General features: G+C 41.0%; 1 protein-coding gene across 1 annotated transcript; it reads right to left on the bottom strand.

Annotated features, from left to right (window-relative positions):
* Window positions 1-13,716: 13,716 nt before the first annotated feature.
* MRPS30 (mitochondrial ribosomal protein S30) lies at window positions 13,717-21,540 on the bottom strand. Its single transcript, XM_072416680.1, has 5 exons — window positions 20,963-21,540; window positions 19,158-19,303; window positions 17,562-17,667; window positions 15,415-15,591; window positions 13,717-14,095 (listed from the first exon to the last, which is right to left on the bottom strand). Exons 1-5 carry the CDS (start codon window positions 21,501-21,503, stop codon window positions 13,833-13,835), a joined length of 1,233 nt encoding a protein of 410 aa, XP_072272781.1. The 5' UTR covers window positions 21,504-21,540; the 3' UTR covers window positions 13,717-13,832.
* Window positions 21,541-21,569: the final 29 nt, after the last annotated feature.

The raw sequence follows: 21,569 nt of genomic DNA on the forward strand, positions 1-21,569 counted from the left end.
ACCTTGGTTGAGAATGGCGGTAATAGAGGAAGAAGGTTATCCTCAATCCCAAAGGATGCATCAGGAACATAACAAACTACCTAAGCACTTATGTTAGGGCATATCCCAAACCCTCTACTACTCTACTATAGGTAGAGTAGCCTACCTATAGAATTATTCATTCATGATCCAGTGATGGTCAATGTGCAGTCCTATCTGGAGTTGAACAGCCTTGCTTTAAAAAGTGTCCTTGCTTTAATCTTGTACATGCACCCCATGGCCCTAATTATTCTGATGGGAGCGCCATATTCTGTTGTACTGCCTGTGGACACAGGGTGTAATACTCTTTATCAAGAAGGTTCTAGGCGCCAAGAAATTGTAACTCCAGTGTGCATACGTAGATGCTACACCATCTGTGGCCACCAATTGGTTGAATTAAGAAAACATTGGTTGGGAATAAGGATTTAAGAGCATTACTGAATGGTAACATGGAGCATGGAGCTGTCATCATTGGGGGAGAGCAAACAAAAAGGAAAGTCTACCATAATGCAGAAGTATGTTGTGCACAATATGACAGGTGGTCCTTTCATCTCAAGTTCTGCTTGAGATGGATCAGATCAGGATCAGATTGGGGGGCATCTAAACCCAACATCTTTGTGCCAACAAATCCTTGAAAATGGTGGTCTCATACAACACAAGTAGGTAAGAAGTAAGAACAGAGCTGGATCTCTTCTGTTATGTTGTGAAAAAATTGCAGGATCTCAGAGGAAATCTCAGCAAGGTCAGAGATGAAGTCCCCATCATTTCTAATCTTCTCTTTATTATAGTTTCCTGGCACTACACAAATTCTCCTAAACTTTGCCCTGGATCCAGCTATCACTAATTGCAATCTCAGAGCTGTTACCTATCAGCCGCTTCCAGCAGGTGCCATTTGGCAACTGATATCTATTCATCATTATAAAATGGCATCTGGGACTTTAGTGATTGAAGACATAATGAAATATGTAATATGCCATACGAGTTAGCACAAACTATCCTCACCTAACCTTAGATGACATCAAATAGATTAATTTTCCCTATTGCTAGCTATTATCCTTTTGTTGAAGCACATTATTTTGTAAATGCACTCTGTGGATCATTACCCATTACTGACGGAAAGGATCCATTTCATGTTGCCACATCCTATTAGTTAAAAATGTCACATTTTTCAATTATAAGAAGGAACATTAGCGAGATCTCAGCACCAACAGACTTTAATTATTAATTACATTTCGTAGCTAGCATGGCACACATTGCGGTGAAGAACTAATTAGGAACTATAACAAACTTTCCTTTTTTTTTTGGATAATTGAGGATTTGTCCTTCATCTACACTGTATAAGCAATACAGGACGATGTCTCCGATTTTATAATGGGCCTTACACATACCTTTAATAGGCCTTACCACATACAGTACATAACTTTGCCTATTCAGTACAAAGGATTTTGGTGTAATCTGCATTTACTCTACTTTTCTTTGCGCCTCTGTTGCCCAATTTAGTACCGGCTAATTTAGGGTAATTTAGTAATGGGGCAATCAATGAAGTCACATGGGGAGTCTATACAGGTAGTCCCCGAGTTAAGGAGATTCAACATACAGACGACTCCTACATACGAACGGGCCTTCCCTGCTCGTTTGTGTGCAAGACAGAGCCTTGATGGGGGTTGGGGGCAGTTTACATGACTTGCAGAAGAAACCTTTTGCTGTTTAGCAAGCTCTTGTAACTCTTTAATTACCAAGACAAACTCTGCAGTTGTTTCTTTTTGCATACCAAAGCAGCTTGCTCCAGAAGTTAATGAATGTCTAGGCTCCATAAAGTTTTTTTTGCTTTGTTATTAACTAACAGTGAGGAATTTATACAGTAACTGATACCACACTGCCTAATAATATGTTGAGACAAACGTTTGTCCTAAGTGCATTTGATAAAATAATGTACCTGTTCTGACTTACATACATAATTAATTAACTTAAGAACAAACCTACAGTCCCTCTCTTGTATGTAACCCGGGAACTACCTGTAGTCCTATGTGAGCTACAACGTCAGTAAATCAGAGTTTACACAAGGCTTTCATTCTCTTCGGGTGGCTAAAAAAGCAGATGTGAAGTAGAAGAAATATAGATTTTGTCTTCTGGGGTGGGCTAAATAAAAATTGACACACTTTATTGCCATGTGTGGGCAAAGCATACATTCAGGTTCCATGTTCCTAAATGAGGGGCACAGAAGTGTTTGGGTGGCAGACTGCTGGACACTGTTTAGTTCTATCTTTCCAATAAGTAGCTACTTTTACAAAAGCCTCAAGATTCCCCATTTTTATATGTCAGTTTGCCAAAGCCTCTAAAGCAGCGGTCCCCAACCTTTTTGGCCCCAGGGACCGGTTTCACGGAAGGAAATTTCTCTGAGGACCAGGGGGGGGGGGGTGCACAGAGAGAAAAGAGAAGACATACTCTGGCGTCTTCTCTTTTCTCTCTGTGCACCTCTGCTGCTTCAAAGCGATCACATGACATCTGACAGCCAATCGAGCTGCATGTCATGTGCTCGCATTGCTTGTACACAGACTACTGTGTACATTTACCGGCATCTCATACAAACACCGCTGCGGACCACTTCCGGTCCGCGGATGGTGGTTGGGTGCCGCTTCGTTTTCAATAATGGATCATGTACTCGCGGCCCACTGAAAACACCGCCGCGGACCGGTAGTGGGCCGCGGCCCGGTGGTTGGGGACCGCTGCTCTAAAGGACAGTATCCACAATTAAAGAAGGTAGAAAGAGCGGGTTTTTTTGACAATTTTACGTATATTTTCGGTAAAGGGAGTAAGTCAAACAATATAATATCTAGACAAAGCTCAACTGAACAACACAGAATAGGGGTCAATGAAAAATGTAGGTAATGAAACGAGGTTTGGCTGTAAGGCTTCCTTTGGGGATTATAGAGATTTAAGGTTTTCTGGATAATAGGGTTAGATAGGTTAATAATTAAAAAGATAAATGGTAATGTTTTTTTTTCCAGAGAATGCTAGGGACCAGGGAGCTTAGTTGGGTATGTTTTGTTTAAAGGTTGTGGAAATCTTAATGGTAATAGGGAGAGTGGCAGCAATTCAGACTGTGTTGATAGCTCCATTTATCAACACAGTCTGAGATTTAACTTCTTTAATTCCTGTATTACTAAGTGTGCTCACTAAGACAGGAAATGAGGAAAAATCTACCCAATGAACACAAGACTTCAGGGTTAGGAAACCCTTTGACCATAACTAACACAGAAAGAGTTCATTTAGTCACCAAGCTCCAATTATAACAAGATCACACATCCAATCAATTCCTAAGTTATGGCTCTTCAACCTGTCATTTTGGTCTGATTTGGTTTGCAGGATGTGGTTTGGATCTTTGTACTTATGTTTGGTGAATCTTTAGGAAATTGTTGGATGGAGTAGGCTTTTTCAGCAATCCTTTCCAAAAAAAAAGCTTTTGGTGGTTTGCACTCTCTGCTATCCCCTTGAATGTTTTTCACCAGAGGAATTTGACAGGATGTTTTACATCAAGAAATATTAGATGTATCTGATTGATTTGACTAAAATGACTTCTGATGAAGCGGACCTCAGCATCTGTGAAACGCGTTGAGTATAAAAAATTGAGACAAGTGCATTGAGTATGGTATGAAAGCCCCCTTTTTATATTTAACTGTTATTGTATATATGACTTTATGATGTTTGTATTTTATACTTCAAATTATGGTTTGAAATTTATTGCCTATCCCACACTATTTGCTTTTTGTAATTGAATAATCCTTGACCATTGACCATAATCTAGGAGATGATTACTGCCAGATGTCAACTAGATCAGACGGCCACCATGTTCTTAGGAAACCAGAAAAAGAAGTAGGAAAGACATGCAGAAATTGTTTGGTAAGTTAGGGTTTTGTATCCTCTATTCTCATATAAATACCAGAAAATTGTACAGTTGTGTTCTCCCCGGCCCCTTTAAGCCGTGTGCATCACCTGGCACTTTTCAGTAACCACCTGGCTGTTTTTGAGTGATTACTGAAAAGTTGGGTCACAATACTCACCTACAGCTTCTTCCACGCAGCCTAAAAATATTTCTGTGGTGAATACTGTATTGGAAAAGGTACACTTGTCCACTAGGACAGTGGTCGCCAACCGGCTTGTGTTGGTCCGCGGCTCTGGCACGTTTGGAGTTTGCCCAACTGCAAGTAGTGGACTCCTCAAACACAAAGGGAAGGTTTTTTGGGTCTGAGTCTCAAACTGAACTTTTGGCCATAATGGGAAATGCTATGCATGTAAGCTAAAGCTTTCATATAAATAACTGGAGTCTTGCTTTGCAGTCAACTATTTATAAATGAAAGTTCCTACTATAGCTTGCACTAATGAATTATTGTCTTGTGTAATCTAAAGTGGAACTGAAATCATGATCAATCATGAGATCATGAAAAAATGACACTTTAGAAAGGTACCATGGAAAGGCATTGATCCCTTTGTGATCTTAGTTAAATTGATCCCACATCCTACACCGTTCCGTATTCCTTCTTTGTCCTGCAGGCTGGACACCGGGCACAGCCATCTTCTTCCTATTTTTCCAGGGTCTTCATCATACATCACCCAGTCTCCCTCTGCAAGAGTGAGATCAGGTGACACGCTTCCAGAAAATGTAAAAGAAATTGCTGATCTCGCTGCACATGCATGAACGTGACTTCTTTTTTTTTCAAGTAGAAGAAAGTCCCGTCTGCGCATGCTTGATCATGTGACCTTTGTATCCCATGAGGCTGTGGGCTTCCCATTCAGTCTTTACTGCCACAGCCCATATTTATCCCTAGTTAACCTTTCTGAAACACATATATAATGTTCATGTATACCATTTAGGTAATCATTGTAAAAGAGAACAGACACATTTTATTATATTATTGTTAGTTAAAGATTGGCTGTAATTGGCAACTTTTCCAGGTGACTAATCATTATTTTTCTCCAATTTTCATGAACCAGACTTTTTTTTTATATATGGCTGACCCCTTTTATAGTATACAGATCTAAGACATTTATTAAAGGTTTTCTTCGAGTCATTGAACAAAAACCTTTCATGCTCAGTGTACATAAGATGATGTTTCTCTTAGCACCAGAGGAAAAATAGCAAAAAAAAAAAAAAAAGGCAAGAACTTAATGCTGCGTAATGTTTTGAAAAAGCTTGCAATAAATATTATCTAGTATAAATATCTTGCTGTCTTCATGTTTTCATAATCCTACACTGACCTCTACTGACTGAAGATACAAAGTCTGTTTTTTACTAAAAGGTGATAAGGTGATCCACCTAATGATTTTGGGGCCGGATAGTCATTTGTAAACAATATTTATATAGTGCCAACATATTACATGGCGCTGTACATTAAATAGGGGTTGCAAATTGCAGACAGATTCAGACAGTGACACAGAGGGAAGATAGGACCCTGCCCTGAAGAGCTTACAATCTAATAATCAGAGGAACTTAAAGCAACTGCTGCATGGGTATGTAAGTACAAAAACCTACCTTATTTTTTGTTACCCCAGAAGCTTGCACTCTCCTCTGCTGATGTGGCAAGCCCTCGCCATCAGAGAGTTTGGGAAGGCCAACTGGAGAAGAGAAGCAACTTTGGGGGACTGGAGAGAAGAAGCGGTAAGGTTAAGTATTTTACCTTATTGATACTACAGAAGGTGGACAGAGAATACCTGAGGGTTTGAAAAGGGATAACAAACTTCTGACATGCTAACAAAGTTTCAAGGAACTTCGATCATAGGATGGTCAGACCTTGAACATGCTGCAAGTGTGGTCAGAAGCTGGTACACAAGATGGTCAGACAGCATAACCCAGCTACCAAAAATGCCAGGGCCTAAATTTTAATGAGTGACCACATGGGATTGTCGCCCCTATCACCCTTTTTTCTGATTTATTGTCAGTTAATAAATATTTGTAGCTTACCTAACTGCTGCCTCTGGGTGGCAGTCTGTTCTGATCTGCGATCAGGCTGTCTGAGTTGCCGGGCAGAAGAATCTGTGGAGGTGCCTGTCGCCGGGCAGTTTTTCTGTCATTCTTGTGGCTGATTGGCAGTCCAATTTTGGAGGGAAAACAACTGTCCAGTAACATTTCACTCCACCATTTATATGCCTGTGGGGCTGAGGGAGTGTCATATTTTACCTCAGGAACTGTCAGCTACATCATATGTTCCAGTCATCCTTTCATAGGGTAATATTGCCCACTTTGTGATCCTATTCATTCTTGATCGCCTAGGCGATCGAGAATTAGGGGGGGGTGCTGCACCCTTTTTTTTCTAAAAAAAAAAGGGTGTTGCACTTAAAAAAAACCTTTAACAAATAGAATTTATACCTTACATAAAAGTTTAAAAAGTTTAGGTACGCTTTAAGTTGAATTTGTATGTAAGTTGGAACAGTTACATGGTCAGAGATTGAAAGTTTGCTGAAGGAGTGGTCAGAGGCTGAGTTACATTATTTTAATAAATGGAATTAGGACAGATGTTTGTGTCAACATAATATTAGGCAGCGAATATGTATCTTGAATATATCTTGACTAAGTGTATTTGGTTTATTACAGGTAACAGAATGTTTTAAAATAAAAGGGCTGCGGTCCAACCTTTTGCCACAATTGGCTTGGTGTGTTTGTATTGAGTATGCTGCAATTTTTGCCAATGCCAATGAGGAGTACAATCTCATGGCCAGAGACCACAAATATGCTGCACAAAACCAACAGTGATTATGGATGATGGATGTGCTGCAGAAGAAGGTCCATGTTCCTGCTACAGAACATGGCCAGAGACCGTAGCAAAGCTACAGGAATGGTTGAAAATAATCGGACAGCAGACCTTGTGTTAGACCTGGTAAGAAACCATGGTCAGCCTACATAGGATGGTTAGAGGACATGTTCCAGGAGTGGTAAGAAGCTACAGAACATGGCCAGTGACTGTGAACCTGCTGCAGAAAACAGTTGGTGATTATGGACATGTTGTAGGAGATGGTTAAAGACCACATTCATGCTCCAGAACATGGCCAGAGACTGTGGGAAGGGCTACAGGAGTGGTGACAAACTGCTGACTTGTTACAGAAGAGGACATGCTGCCGGACATGATCAAGGACCATGATCTTCTCCATAGGATGGACAGAAGTTTCAGATAAGCTGCAGGAGTGGTCAGGGGCTGAAGACATGCTGCAAGATATGATTATGGACCACAACCACCTCCATAGGATGGTCAGAGATTGAAAGTATACTGCAGGAGTGCTCAGAGGCTGAGGACATGCTGTAAGAGGGGGTGCTGAGAAGTTCCTGGCTTTGCCCAGAAAGAAGAGAGCCAGAGTTATGAAATAACACATTTATTCAACGTATTTCCCCCCTGAGACTGATGCACTTACAGCGTAGTTGCAGCTTCTCTACACCATTCAAATAAAAGTCCTTTGGTTGGGCTGCAAACCAGCTCTCAGCAGCATCGTTGACGTCAGAAATGTCCTCAAAACATTGCCCCTTCAGGTGTTTCTTCAAATTCGGGAACAGATAATAGTCCGAAGGGACCAGGTCAGGTGAGTAGGGGGGTTGGTGGACCAATTGGAAACCCAGGATGTTCAATTTGGCAGCCACAAGGTTGGACATGTGCACAGGTGCATTGTCCTGCAAAAAAATATTTGCAACTATCGATAACCCCAAACTTTTTCGTCTATGTTAAAATCTCACTTACCTGGTCCCGCTGTACTCATCCAGCGTCGGGTCCGTGTTCCAGCGTCGTCCTCCAACGTCGATCTCCCTCTCCAGCGTCGGGTGCCGTCTCCTATACCAGCGGGACCGGTAAGATGCCGGCCGGCTTCTTACCTGGTCCCGCTGATCGTCCCACGTCGTTCTCCGTCCAGCGTCGGGTGCTTCTAACACAAGAAGCCGGCCGGCGGAGAAAAAAAAAGCCGACCGGCTTATTGTGCGTGCGTGATGACGTCGGCGCGTGTGCGGGAAATTCAAATTCAAACTCATTCATTCATTTTGTATTGGATTGAATACAAAGTCCTGTATCCAATCCAATACAAAATAATTAAAAATAAATACAAAGTATGTATTTTGAATTGGATTGGATACAGGAGTTTGTATTCAATCCAATACATAATGAGAGTTTGAATTTTGTTCTCATTTTGTATTGGATTGAATACAAAGTCCTGTATCCAATCCAATCCAAAATAATAGAAAATATATTTATGTGGTTTTGTCTATAGGTATGTGACGGACACTAGGGAGGTGATTTAGAAAAATATATTACTATACAGTATACCAAATTATCGCATTTTCAGTATTTTTCATTTATTTATGTATTGTTGTTTAAGCTGATTTTTGTGTTTTTCCTTTAATTTTATTAAAAGTAATTTTTTTTTTTTTTTTTACATGATTGTGTGTTTCAAACATTTTTTATATTCATTATATCTACTAGACCCCTATTCGGACATATTTCTGTAAGTTACAGGTCTACAATTTAAAAAAAAAAATTCATGAAAACCTGTAACGCTTTTGGTACAGAAATCTAGACATCAGTGTAACGCTCAGGTGGTTAATCTGGGAGGGGGCAAAGCCAGGAACTTCTCAGCACCCCCCCCTCATAGGACATGATCATGGGCCTCAATAGAATGGATATGCTGCAGGTGTGGTCAGAGGCTGAGAACATGCCGCAGGACATGATCAAGGACCATGATCTTCTCCATAGCATGATCAGAGATTGCGGGTATGCTGCAGGAGTGGTCAGAGGCTGAGGACAGGTTGCAGGACATAATTAAGGACCATGATCTTCTCCATAGGATGGTCAGAGATTGTGGGTATGCTGCAGATGTGGTCAGAGGCTGAGGACATGCTGCAGGATGTGATCAAGGACCAGGATCTCCTCCATAGAATAGATATGCTGCAGGAGTGATCAGTGACTGGGGACATGCTGCATGACATGATCAAGGATCACAATCTCCTCCATAGGATGGTCAGAGATTGTGGGTATGCTACAGGAGTGGTCAGAGGCTGAGGACTTGCTGTAAGACATGATCATGTACCAAGATCTCCTCCAAAGAATGGATATGATGCAGGAGTGGTCAGAGGCTGGGGACATGCTGCAGGACGTGATCAAGGACCAAAATCTCCTCCATAGGATGGACAGAAACTGGGGACATGCTGCAGGACATGGTCAAGGACCAAGATCTCCTCCATAGGATGGTCAGAGATTGTGGGTATGCTACAGGAGTGGTCAGGGGGACAAATAAAGTGTACAGGGACAGGACAACAACAAAAGAGAGAAATCAATCGAAAATAATCAAAAAGCAAACCTAAAACTAATGATAGGATAATGCTAAACAAACATTTAAAGTATCAAAAGCCAATGTACATTAAAATATTAAAATTCAGGTCCTATACGGTGATATCGCTAGATATTATCTGCTGCTATCTGTTAGAAAAGCTAGGAAGCTGGGTAGAGATGTACCGCTGTGTGTGAGCTGTGAAATTGCCACTTGAGATGGATGAAGATGGCCTCGAAGCAGGAGGTATTTCTTCAGCTACAGTTCAATATAAAAAGTAATGAAGAAAAATGCTCATATGAATCACCAGCACTCCATACAGATACATTAACAAAATTCAATAAGTCATCCGGACAGGCAACAACTCAAAGTTATACAATTTTTTAAAGTGACCCTCACAACACTTCCTAGACCAATGAAGTCCACAAAATAAACCCAAGAGTCGAACTCTCCTGATATTTCAGGGTGGTCTCCAGTCTCTCAGCAACTAAAAACGGAAGTAAAGTTCACTGCCGGTGGTTAGGAGTTTTTCCATATTGTGAAACTATGTTTTTGCACATTATGGTAGTTTTGCCTGCCAAAGTGCCCCCTTCAGTGATTCAGCAGCTGTGATCTCCCTTATTGATCCTTTGTAGACATCTTCATCCATTTTTCTTTCAGGCTTTGCCATTTTAATTGGTTGGCCCAGGATGATTTAACTCCCACACAGGAACACAGGAGTTATTTCGTCCCTGACACAATGGTATGAAAAGGATGCACAAGGAACAAAACAAAAGAGGCATAAATTGCTCCTATGAACCTCTGGAGGAACCTTGGTTGGGAAACACTACGATCACATAGAAATGAACAAAATGTATATGATATAAGCATGTGGGAAAGATTAAAGCTAATCTCTAGGCCTGCAGTTAAATACGCATATTTTTTACATGTATACTCCGGTACAATGCAGGAATGGAGGCCATTTTTTATATATGATGGGATTAACAAGCTGCAACATGTAGGCAGCAATGTTGCTTTAAGGGACCAATCATATGAGAAGGAAGCCTACAGAAGCAAGCTATAGAATCTGCTCTTATTCCTTCCCTTCTATCCCCAGAGCAAAGCAAGCATTTACCCAGGCAGTTGGGGTGAACCCCAATTCAAAAGAACATTTCTAAGGAGGCCTAAAGTTGAGCTTTGCCAATGAATCTGTGCAGAATTGTAGCTGCATACAAGGTATTTGGCTGTATTTCTGAACACAATGTGTAATACTGCACATAACCTACAAAACCCAAATTACACAATTAACAAGATATGTCCTTTTTTGTGCAGTAAGTGATGTGTACCAGCAACAAAAACTTGCAAAGATTTAAACAAAAGCACATTTAGGGCGACAATTCCCAGAACATTACTGAGACTGAAAACACGTCTGCTCTAATTATTATTATAGAGTGCCAGCAGATTGTTCTCCGCTCTCATGATAAATGGCATCAGCAGGCCTGTACTAAGTAGTGTTCTGTATAAGACAACCAGATGAGGAAGCGGCTCAGATGTCACTGCTTGTACTGCTGCAAGATGCATAGACAGAACATCTCAAGGAGAAAATTAGACGCGGAGAGGAATAGTCATGTTATAAAGGATGTTGGGATTTTAAAGATGATAAAAATGGAAATTAAAATCACATTTCAAAAAATCAGCCTGCTGTAGCTAATTAATTAGTAGGGGAAGATTAGTTTTTGGAACCTACTAAAAGTTGACCAAGGCTTTCTGGACTCCTGACCATCTCTCCTATGAAGTTGGTTCAAAATCCCATTATATTAGAATCTGAAATCACATAAAATGCAGTCAGGTTTTGGGCAGCAGTTTAATAAAAAGACATTGCGAGAGAATTGTAGAGATTGCAGAGAGGGGTATCTAAACTAATAAAAGGAATGGAGGAGCTCAGCTATGAGGAGAGATTAGCTGAGCTGAATCTATTCTCCCTTGAAAAGAGACGTATAAGGGGGATATGATCACCCTGTATAAATATATAAATGGTCCATATAGAGAACTCTCTTGCTGAATATTCACTTTAAGTTAATTACAAAGGATTCAAGGCCACTCTTTGCAGCTGAAGGGAAAAGAAAATTAATCTCCGCATAAGGGATTCCTCACTCTAAGGTTTGTGAAAATTTTAGTTTTAGAAGTTATAGATTGCTTTAGGAAAAAGCTGAATGCTTTTATAGAAGCACAGAATATAACTGGGTAATAAAGTTTTAAAATGACACCAGACACTGTTGATCCAAGGAACATCACATGGGCTCACAAAATCAAGAAGGAACTTTTTGGCATATGCAGGTTCCTAGTATGTTTATTTACCTAGTGGTTGAACCTGATTGCTTTGAGTCCTTTTTTAACCTATGTTACACCATGGCCATAAATATGGTGTTGGGCTGCATGTTCACTATAAAAGACTCCTCATGATTTTTTTTGTATGTTTGCAGAAACTTGTGAGATCAGGAACTAATGGTTATGAAATTTGGTTTGCAATCCATGTTCATTTTGTAGGTCTTAACAGGATTGAGGTCAAGGATCTGTGGAACCTCTTCAAGTATCTTCACACCAAACGCATCAAGCCATGTATTTATGGAGTGGGGCTTTGTGCATAGTTCTGATACCGGTAGGATAGATAACAACCTTCCCCATCTTTGCTAAAAAGTTACACTTAGCTAAAGTGTTATTGTGTATTGTAGCATGAACAGTAGCCTTCATTGGATAATAAGTGCATCTAAAAGTTTCACAGTCCACATACTTTAAAATGTTATATTACATCTGACAATAAAAAGCAGGGCAGGCTACAACACAAAATAACATCATTTTTACCCCATTTGTAACCAGAGGTCAATGAATATATTGGAATAAATAAGTTTGCATATTTGTGAGCTCCATTTATAAAAAAGGGAATTCGACATCCCCTCAAACATTTCCTAGTGGGAATCGATTACTTCCATTAGAATAGGTAAATTGGGTGCTTCTAGCAACTAACCAAATGCGGAGCACTAATACTCCACCCAAACAAGGAAAATGTGAGTTCACCATCTTAGTAAGAAATACAATATTACACATTTCTCATAGTGTATCTCACCTGACCACTTTGGAGGCCTTATCTAAGCTCGAACATCTCTGTTTACTAGCAGCCAAGAAAAGCATTCTCAAAAATAGGTTGGAACCTTACTCCCCGACTATTTTTCAAAATTACCTACAGGCCTTGAGGGTTATGGACAACACAGAAGCCTAACACATGATGTTATTAAAATATTTAGACATACAACTTATGACCAGCAGGCGTTGGGGGCGCCCCATAAGTAATGTACCCTTATCTCCAGACATCAAATTAAACATCCTTGAGATATTTTTATTTGATATACTTCTTCAATGTATGTCATAACTGAGATGTTTCATGTTTCCATGATTGAAATATAACAAAGAAATGGAAAATAAGGGTGTGTACAAAATATTATAGGAAGCTAATTTACTTGTATTTTAATGTCATGTTCTGTACCATCACATGGTGGTTTCTGTACATGATCTACTGATTAAGATTGTTAAGACTGGTATTTTGTAGTGTGTGTGCGGTTATTTTGAATCTTTTCATGAAGAACAAAATCTTTTATAAAAATGCTAAAATGTTCCTTCAGTGTTTGTATGATAAAGCTGTACTATTGGGTCACAGCTTCCTCTGAAGAAGCATGGATGGGTGAAACGCATCAGAAATAGACACATTTGTGTTTCCTTAATGGAAAGGTACTATCATCAGTCTGCCAAAGAACAACTACTATACCCATCATGTAACATGACTATATTTAATTATTGTTCTATGTACAATATGTTTTTGTATACATGTATATGGCATGTTTTACTTACCAATAAACAGAAATTGATCGTATGACAGGAAACCCATATCTTTAATCCCAGAACCTTTAGCTCAGGGAAACAAATCTACTTATTTCTTACTGTCACTGAAACACATGGCCCTGGAAAATTCCCAAGAGGGAAAGTCTGATCCCGTTTTATAAATAGAGCCCTAAATGTTTACTTTTTGTTTTCTTAAAGGACACCACAAAATGAATAAGACAGCGTGCAGTTAAACATAGCACGCATGTCTGAAGGATTTTCGTGATAGCGATAGATGATCAAGCAGTTATATGACCCAGAAAAGTAAAATATTTGTAGCAGCATTTCACTGAAAACATGGGCTACTGCAATAGGAAAAATGGTCTTCCTTACAGAGCTTGGTCCATTGTAAATGAACCTAAAATGAAAGGCATTTGAAGACTTTTTTTTTTTTTTTTTTTTTTAAGTTGGGGAGGGGGGGAAACAGTATGAATAGGTAGGTAGAACTGTGAATGCAACATTGCCAAAATAATAAAAACAAAGAAAGTCTTTACAAACAAAGCAGCCGTCACTTTATTGGGGCAGTTATTGATAAGTGCATTGAGAGGTATGTAACTATATACATATTATAATAGAACTAGCTTCTTTCCTGCACAGCGGATGTGCTACTCTGGACGGTTTAGAAAGAAGTCAACGAGCTGCCTAAAAACGTCATCATTAAACCCTTTGATATCCCCTTCTTCGATGGCTTCATATAGAGGAACACTTTGTGTTCCCCAGCAAATGTTTTTGCGGTTGGGATTCTTATCAGCATCCGCTGCCAGAGCTAATGTATTGAGCTGGTAGCAAAAAAATGAGAAATATTTCCCATCGGAAATGACCCCTTGTGAGACAAATGGTCGTGTCACATCATCCTGACTCCAAAAACCTGCAAATCAAAACAGCACAGTTTAGCCTGAAGCATCAAAGAATCATTTTCATTACAAGTGAAAAGTGCAATTTATGTTAGAAGACACACGCTCACCTTCTCAAGGGATTATCGGCTAGACGTTGTACAGGGATAGTTCCAGCTCTGAAATGCTAAGGCCTACTACACACAGGCATCAGCTAGTGTAAGATCAGTGTGAGGACCAAACATTCAACAAATGCCATCAAATTAAAAGGAACTTTTATCTCTACTTTGAGGATGTTCAAAGTAAAACATAATAGAGCCAGAAGTCACAATAACCCCCCTAGCGGTCCGATTCTGGTCAAATTTCCATGCAAAAAGTCGTACAATTTTTTGCATGGAAATTTAATTTACATTGTAGACCTATAATTTTCACTTTTCTAATAGTTGATAAATGTAATAATAAAAAAAAAAAAAAAAAAAAAAAAAAAAAAACTTTATGGAGCGTAGATATTTATTACCTTCTGGAGCAAGCTGTGCTTCGATATGCAAAAAGTAACAGCTGTAGAGTTTGTCTTGGCCATTAAAGAGTTACAAGAGCTTACAGAAGAGCTCAGTCTTAGTTGTGTTCAGCAAAAGATTTCTTCTACAAGTCATGCAAACCGCCCCCTCCCCTTCCCAAGCCTCTGTCCTGCACAGGAGCGAGCAGGGAAGGTCGTTGGTATCTAGCAGTTGTCCATATGTCGGATGTCCTTAACCCAGGGACTACCTGTATTCATAGATCATTGAGGAGCCCCCCACTTTTTGTTCAGTCTTTCATGAATCTTTCCAACGCATAAAATGAGATGCACCAAAGTAAAAATAATGTTAACAGTAATATTTTATATTGTATTACAGAATTTCCCTGCTGAACTGGGTTTAATCTTGTCAGAAGCTCCAATTCAAGAGCAGTGGCAGCAGCCAGAGTGACTGGCAGGGGGAAAAAGTGAAGAGGGAAAGGATGTGCTATGTACCCTTCTACTTAATAAAACAGTTTTTATATAGCGCTAACATAATACGTAGCGCTGTACATTGAATAGGGGTTGCAAATGACAGATACAGACAGTGGCACAGGAGGAGAGGACCCTGCCCAGAAGACCTTACAATATAAGAGGTGGGGAAGCAGCATAAAATAGGCATAAAATAGCAGGTGGAGGGATATGGAATGGTGGGTAAGTAGTGAGGGTTTTAAGAGAATTTATTTTCAGGAGTGTTTTTTTTCCACCGTCAACAGACAAAACACCAACACCAACAATATGTTCACATGGCGCTGCTCAGACATTTGACAAGCAGAGGTTAGTGGGAAGTAAAGTTGTTACCTTGATACATTGCTTGTGCTCCAGTCCAAGCAAAAAGACTTGCTATAGCATTAGCACGTAGGAACACTTCAATCTGGTCTGAAAGACTCAACTTTTCCATCCGATCTCTCTGGAAACGGTCTGGCACCAGGTGAAACTGTGTATGGCCGTAGCTACATGGTGTGTCCAACTTGGCACCTATGAAGGAAGGTGTAAAGGGCGATTAGACTTGATGACATCAGGAAAATACATACACAATAATAATGAATATCATTGGCAGGCTGTCACTCAAAATTTAATTTATGTGTAAATTATTTATTTACAAACAAGTGTTGCCTTTATAGTTGTTTTTATAGCAGAGAAATACATAGCACATTACAACTGAAATTAGCACTGAAAGAGGTCTTCCCATTATCCTTCTCATGTCCTTTCTGTGCTCCCCTAAACACGACCTGCTAAATCTAAAAACCACTAACAGACAATGGGATATGCTGTATTTTGTGGTAGCTAAGGAGGTAGGCAAGAACTAGAACTTGCAAACTAATCTAGTGTTCTCCCCAGCCCATTTTAGCTGGGAGCACCAGCCGGCACTTTTCACCCGGCTGTTTTTGGGGGGTTACTGTAGAGTTGGGACACAGTACAGGGGCTGACACCCACCTACAATTTCTTCCCACCCAGCCTAAAAAAAATTCTGGGTTGAACACTGTAATCTGTGTTAGACAGTGAAGGAGTGCCATCAGCGGTACTACAGAACCCTGATGTCTCCATGAAGAGAACTTATATCCTGTCAGATTACATATGGAATGAAGCAATAGGATTTAAAAAACAAAAATAGAATTTCATTAAAGAAAATCACAACCACACAGTATTTGAATGCAAACGTGTACCAGAGGTACTCAGTTGTTAGAAACCAACAAATGCGCCACACAACAGTTCTGGGACCATTCCCTACTGCTACACTAACTCACTTTGCACAATGTTGCTTGTGGACTGGGAACCATAATTTCTCACCACCCTATAGGATAGGCATTTTAGGTATCTATGCACTTAAATGGACTTAAATGGGTATTAGTGTTCAACCCAGAATTTTTTTTTAGGCTCGGTGGCAGCCCATGTATTGTGACCCAACTATTCAATAACCACCCAAAAACAGCCAAGTGGTTACCAAAAAGTGCTGGATGGTGCACCCAGCTCAAAGGGGCCGGAGGGAACACTGATATTATATTCTGTTTCTGAGAGAATGTATAGGGGTTTTATTATAAACAATTGCACCAATATTGTGACAAATAAAAATTGCATTAATATCCAATTGTATGTGACAGCCAGAGATGGTGATAATAGAAGCTTGTTTGTATTAGAATATTGTATTCCCCAGTAAATAGTGGAAGAACATTGGAAGTGTATTATCCGGTGTAAAGCTTCATACAGATGTCCAATGGAAGTCAGATTGCTGCTTTCACCGTTTCTAGTATAAGATATGACATATGAATGAATGACTGCTGTACACACAGAGCCCTTCTATTCAATGGGGAAATTGAAATGTTTACCCATTGTAATGTAGTATTGAAAAAATGTGCTTGGGGAAATAATATCCTGACCTTGCTGACATTTCTAAATTCAATCAGTGTTTTTATAAGATGCTGTCCAGTGTGTAGCTTTGAATTTTATCATCAGTTTGGTGACATGTCCAGTTTAAATAATTTCTTGGACATCTGCGTGAGATTTTCTGCTAACAAATCCCCTGAAAAAGCGATTGCTACTGCAAAACGCATTGGAAGGACTAATTATATATATATATATATATATATATATATATATATATATATATATATATATGATATCTTTTGTTTATAGCTTACCATTTAAACTATGTTATGATTGGGTGTGTTCAAATAACCCTTTAATATTGTAAATGTTTATAATTTTTTGAAATAAAAATTGTTTATAACCTTTAATTGATGAATATGCCAGCAATTCCTTCTTTGGGCTCACCCACTCCCCTTTAGGTGTAGTGAACCTTTTGCCTTTGTATTAATGTCCTCCAAAGAAGTCATTCCTGATCAGTCAACATACCACTGTTGAATCATTTGATGTGTGTGCACATTATAACCCCTAGCGGTAATCCCGAGTGTGAGTCGGAGTCGCTTTAGGCTAAGAAGGGAACTTACCAATAAATATGTTGTTCTCATACTGCCTTTTAAATAGGGGTAATCTGCTTGGCTCAAAAGGAATGAATGGAACCTCTTCAGATACAACATGATCCAAAGGAACAAACTTAAAATGGAAAGAATGAAAAAATAGAGTTAAGACATTTAAGCAATTATATTTGCAATGAGCAGCTATGGTCCTTTGTCTAAATGCTGATTCAAGGGACTTGATTTATTAAAGCTCTCCAAGGCTGGGGAGGACACACTTTCACCAGTGAAGCTGGGTGATCCAACAAACCTGGAATGGATCTGGTCCAGAATTTAAAACATTTGCTAACAAATAGCAAGAGACTTTTAGGAAATACATTCAAGGTTTGCGGGATCACCCAGCTTCACTGAATAAAGTACATTTCTCCAGCTTTGGGGAGCTTTAAAGAAACAGGCCAATGAGTCACAAAAACTTTATCACTCACTGTCACATATTCTTGTGATGGGAAGTCCTAAAATAAACCCAAATAGGCAGCGCTGGTATAAGCAGGCAAACCAGAAAATAATCTTTGTATGTAAATAGATGATAAAAGTTTTAGCACACAAATCAGTTCGGCTATGTATAATGAGTTGTCTCAATGTGAAACCTACTATCATTTCAAAAGAACTCTTTTGGAGCTGTGCTAAAAACATTATCAATATATAAAGATTTTTTCCAGATTGCCTGTGGATACTGGCACTGATGATTTGATCCCATTATAGGACTGAATGTTAAAATGTGTTTCCCCTTAAAGCAGACCTAAAATTTACATAAAAGGGTAGACAACAAGTGCAACACCCTTGCTGCTGCAATGATCAAGACAGAACGGGAGCGCAAAGCCTTCCGAGATACCAACGTCACGCATTCTGGGAGGCTCTTGGCTGCTCCTTCTGCGCATGCTCCGATCCTGGGCAGAAGGAGTCCTTAAATGGAAGAAAAACCTGCGCATGCGTGGGATCGGTAATCTTTTTGCCCTATCAGGGCAGCACGGTGGCTCAGGGGTTAGCACTCAAGCCTTTGCAGCGCTAGATCCTAAGTTCAAGTCCCAGCCAGGACACTATCTGCATGGAGTTTTCAGGTTCTCCCCATGTCTGGGTGAGTTTACTCCGGTTTCCTCCCACATCCCAAAAACTTGCAAAGAGGTTAATTGGCTTCCCACTAAATTGACCTTAGATTACATTAATATGACTATAGTAGGGACATTAGCTTGTGAGTTCCTTTGAGGGATAGTTAGTGACACGACTAAGTATTTTGTACAGCTCTGCGTAATATGATGGCGCTATATAAATACTGTGTTATAATAATAATCCATGACACCTGCGCAGTGCGAGATCAGGTGACATAAGAAAAAGAGAGAAGAAAATGTCAGCGCCCGAAGACGAATACTGGGACCCAAATGAAGAAACTTCCCAACAGATCGACAGTTCTGCAGGATTAAATGCAGGTGTTTTTTTTTTATTTTGGGTTTAGTTCCGATTTAATAAGTCCACACCAGTGGTGTCTGGCAGTTATCCTACAATGCAAACTTGTTGATAAACTGCAAAGATAGAGAAAGAAACCAAAGTCCTATGATCTATACCCGGCCTTACCTCTGGAAGTGGTTTCTGTACTCTGAGCTGGACAAGTGGATGGTCATCAACCTGAAAGCGGATAGGATCAATACATCCTTTCCTGTGGCCCCGAGGAACTCTGGTCTCACCACGCAACCAATAGAAGTTGACCTGAGGTTTCACGTCTGAAGGCAAACAAAATGACATTCAGGAATCCACATTATAATCATTTTAAAAACTAACTTTATACAATTATACATATCAACATGCAATTTCTAAATAACAATCACCTATATGCCCCCTGCAAAATACTATAGCAGACTGATACATTGACAATGCAGAGAATGATTGTGTGCAAATTGCTGAAAATCACTCCGGTCTATCAGATTCCATCTTTTATACTGAGAACATCAGAACAATGGAAGATTACCACTTAGTTCCAATGGCACACAGCACCCTGTGTTATTGGATAGGCATTGATATGTAACAATAACATTTAGCTAAGGCAGAGCTATATGGAGTTAAATGAGCATGGCCAAGAGAGCGGATGCTGGATGTGTTAAGCAGTCTGTGGGTGGAGAGTTATTAGCAGAAATACCTATAGTAAAAAGCAGAAAATGTAGTTGTAAAGGAGAACTTTACTTTCCATTGGGCCCCTTCCCCAAAAGTTAACTAACCTCCACAGGGGCAAAATTACTGAGATTTGATAGGGATGGAGGGCAAGTAAGAATTGCGGATCCTGAAGCAGAAAGACAACAGCTCATATATGTGTCCATTTACAAAGAGAAACAAAGTCAACCTGGCAAGACGAGCGTGTCATTGTGTGCCAATTGCTGATCTTTATGAAGATTCTAAATGTCTGGCTCATGCCAGATGCACAGCACCTAGAGGAGGTCATGCCATGCACACCAGGGAGAATCAAAGCACCCAGAAGTGCCCATTAAATATACATCCATGAGAACCACAGAAAAAAAAATGCCATAGTATGTAGAGATAGTAGCACCCAGAGGTGCCCACGTCTTCTGCACCCGGAAGGATCCATAGCACCCAGAGGTGCCCATGCCTTCTGCATCCGGGAAGATCCATAGCACCCAGAGGTGCCCATGCCTTCTGCATCCGGGAAGATCCATAGCACCCAGAGGTGCCCATGCCTTCTGCATCCGGGAAGATCCATAGCACCCAGAGGTGCCCATGCCTTCTGCATCCGGGAAGATCCATAGCACCCAGAGGTGCCCATGCCTTCTGCATCCGGGAAGATCCATAGCACCCAGAGGTGCCCACGCCTTCTGCACTCCGGGAAGATCCATAGCACCCAGAGGTGCCCATGCCTTTTGCACCCGGGAAGATCCATAGCACCCAGGGGTGCCTATGCATTCTGCACCCGGGGAGATCCATAGCACCCAGAGGTGCCCATGCTATCCATGCTACAAAGATAGAACCCAGAGGTGGCCACACTATCTGCACAGCACCCAGAGGTGGGATTTCTATCCACACCTAGTGTCAGAGGACCCAGTGATAGCCATACTATTCACACCCATGAAAACTATAACACCCAACACACTTTCCTGATATCCACAGGTTTGTGGTTCGGACCTTCATACTTCCTTACTTCTACAGGCTGGGAGATGTAGAGGTGCTAGTCTGACGCCTTGGACTTATAAATGTCAATAGAGCCAGGAGACTGATAAATGCTGATCCAACACCCTGAGGCTTTAACCTTCTCTGGGACCAGGGCACAAATAGGGGCCAATTCTACTTCTTTCCCCCTAAGCACACCCCACTTTCTCGGGGCCCCCCCCTGAGCACACCTCACTTACACAGGGACCCCTAGACACCTCACTTACCCAGGGCTCCCTGGCTGAGGCTGGGGTTGTGCTTGGCACACTGGGATCGGAGGATTGCCATGGCATTGGTGAGGAAGGGGGCAGCGGACACCTCGTGGCTCCGGTAGAGGAAGGTGCGGCCCTTCTTGGCATAGTAGAAGTCCTGTAATAAGGCCTCGCACAGCAATGACCGGAGCCGGCCCAGCTCTTCATCCTCCAGGCCGCTTCCCTTCACCGGCAGCCCCGGCCTGTACACGGTCTTGGTGAAGTGTTGGTACCAGCGGTCGGCGTTCAGAGCGAAGGTCTGCGGGTACACCACGTACTTGAGGCGCTGCAGCCCGGTAATGAGCTTCAACTTGCTGCCAATGTCAGTCTGAGCGTTCACCCGGCTGTAGTGCCCCTCTATCCGCCGCCGCCTGGACGCCTTACTCTTGGCGGTCATAGAAGCCACGACGGACGGGTAGAGAGAGGTGCGCTGCACGGCAGGCTCCGGGGGCCTCAGCAGGGCTGCCGGTAAATCGGGATTGTGCTGCAGCCTCCCGAAAATCCTGCGTCCCGCCATCTTGCTCGACCCCAGCAACCAAGGACGCGACCTTCTGCGACGTGCGCTGATTGGAGGATCAGAAGT

The sequence above is a fragment of the Pyxicephalus adspersus genome, chromosome 6 (assembly GCF_032062135.1).
Source record: "Pyxicephalus adspersus chromosome 6, UCB_Pads_2.0, whole genome shotgun sequence".
In the NCBI taxonomy this organism is placed as follows: domain Eukaryota; kingdom Metazoa; phylum Chordata; class Amphibia; order Anura; family Pyxicephalidae; genus Pyxicephalus; species Pyxicephalus adspersus.

What these genes read in the sequence shown, in the direction of transcription:
- MRPS30 (XM_072416680.1), bottom strand. Translation starts at nt 21,503, where the DNA reads ATGGCGGGACGCAGGATTTTCGGGAGGCTGCAGCACAATCCCGATTTA. An exon ending in TACAGAAACCACTTCCAGAG is followed by an intron (nt 17,668 to 19,157) that starts GTAAGGCCGGGT and finishes TTCCATTTTAAG; the next exon opens with TTTGTTCCTTTGGATCATGT. An exon ending in TGAGAACAACATATTTATTG is followed by an intron (nt 15,592 to 17,561) that starts GTAAGTTCCCTT and finishes CTTCCTTCATAG; the next exon opens with GTGCCAAGTTGGACACACCA.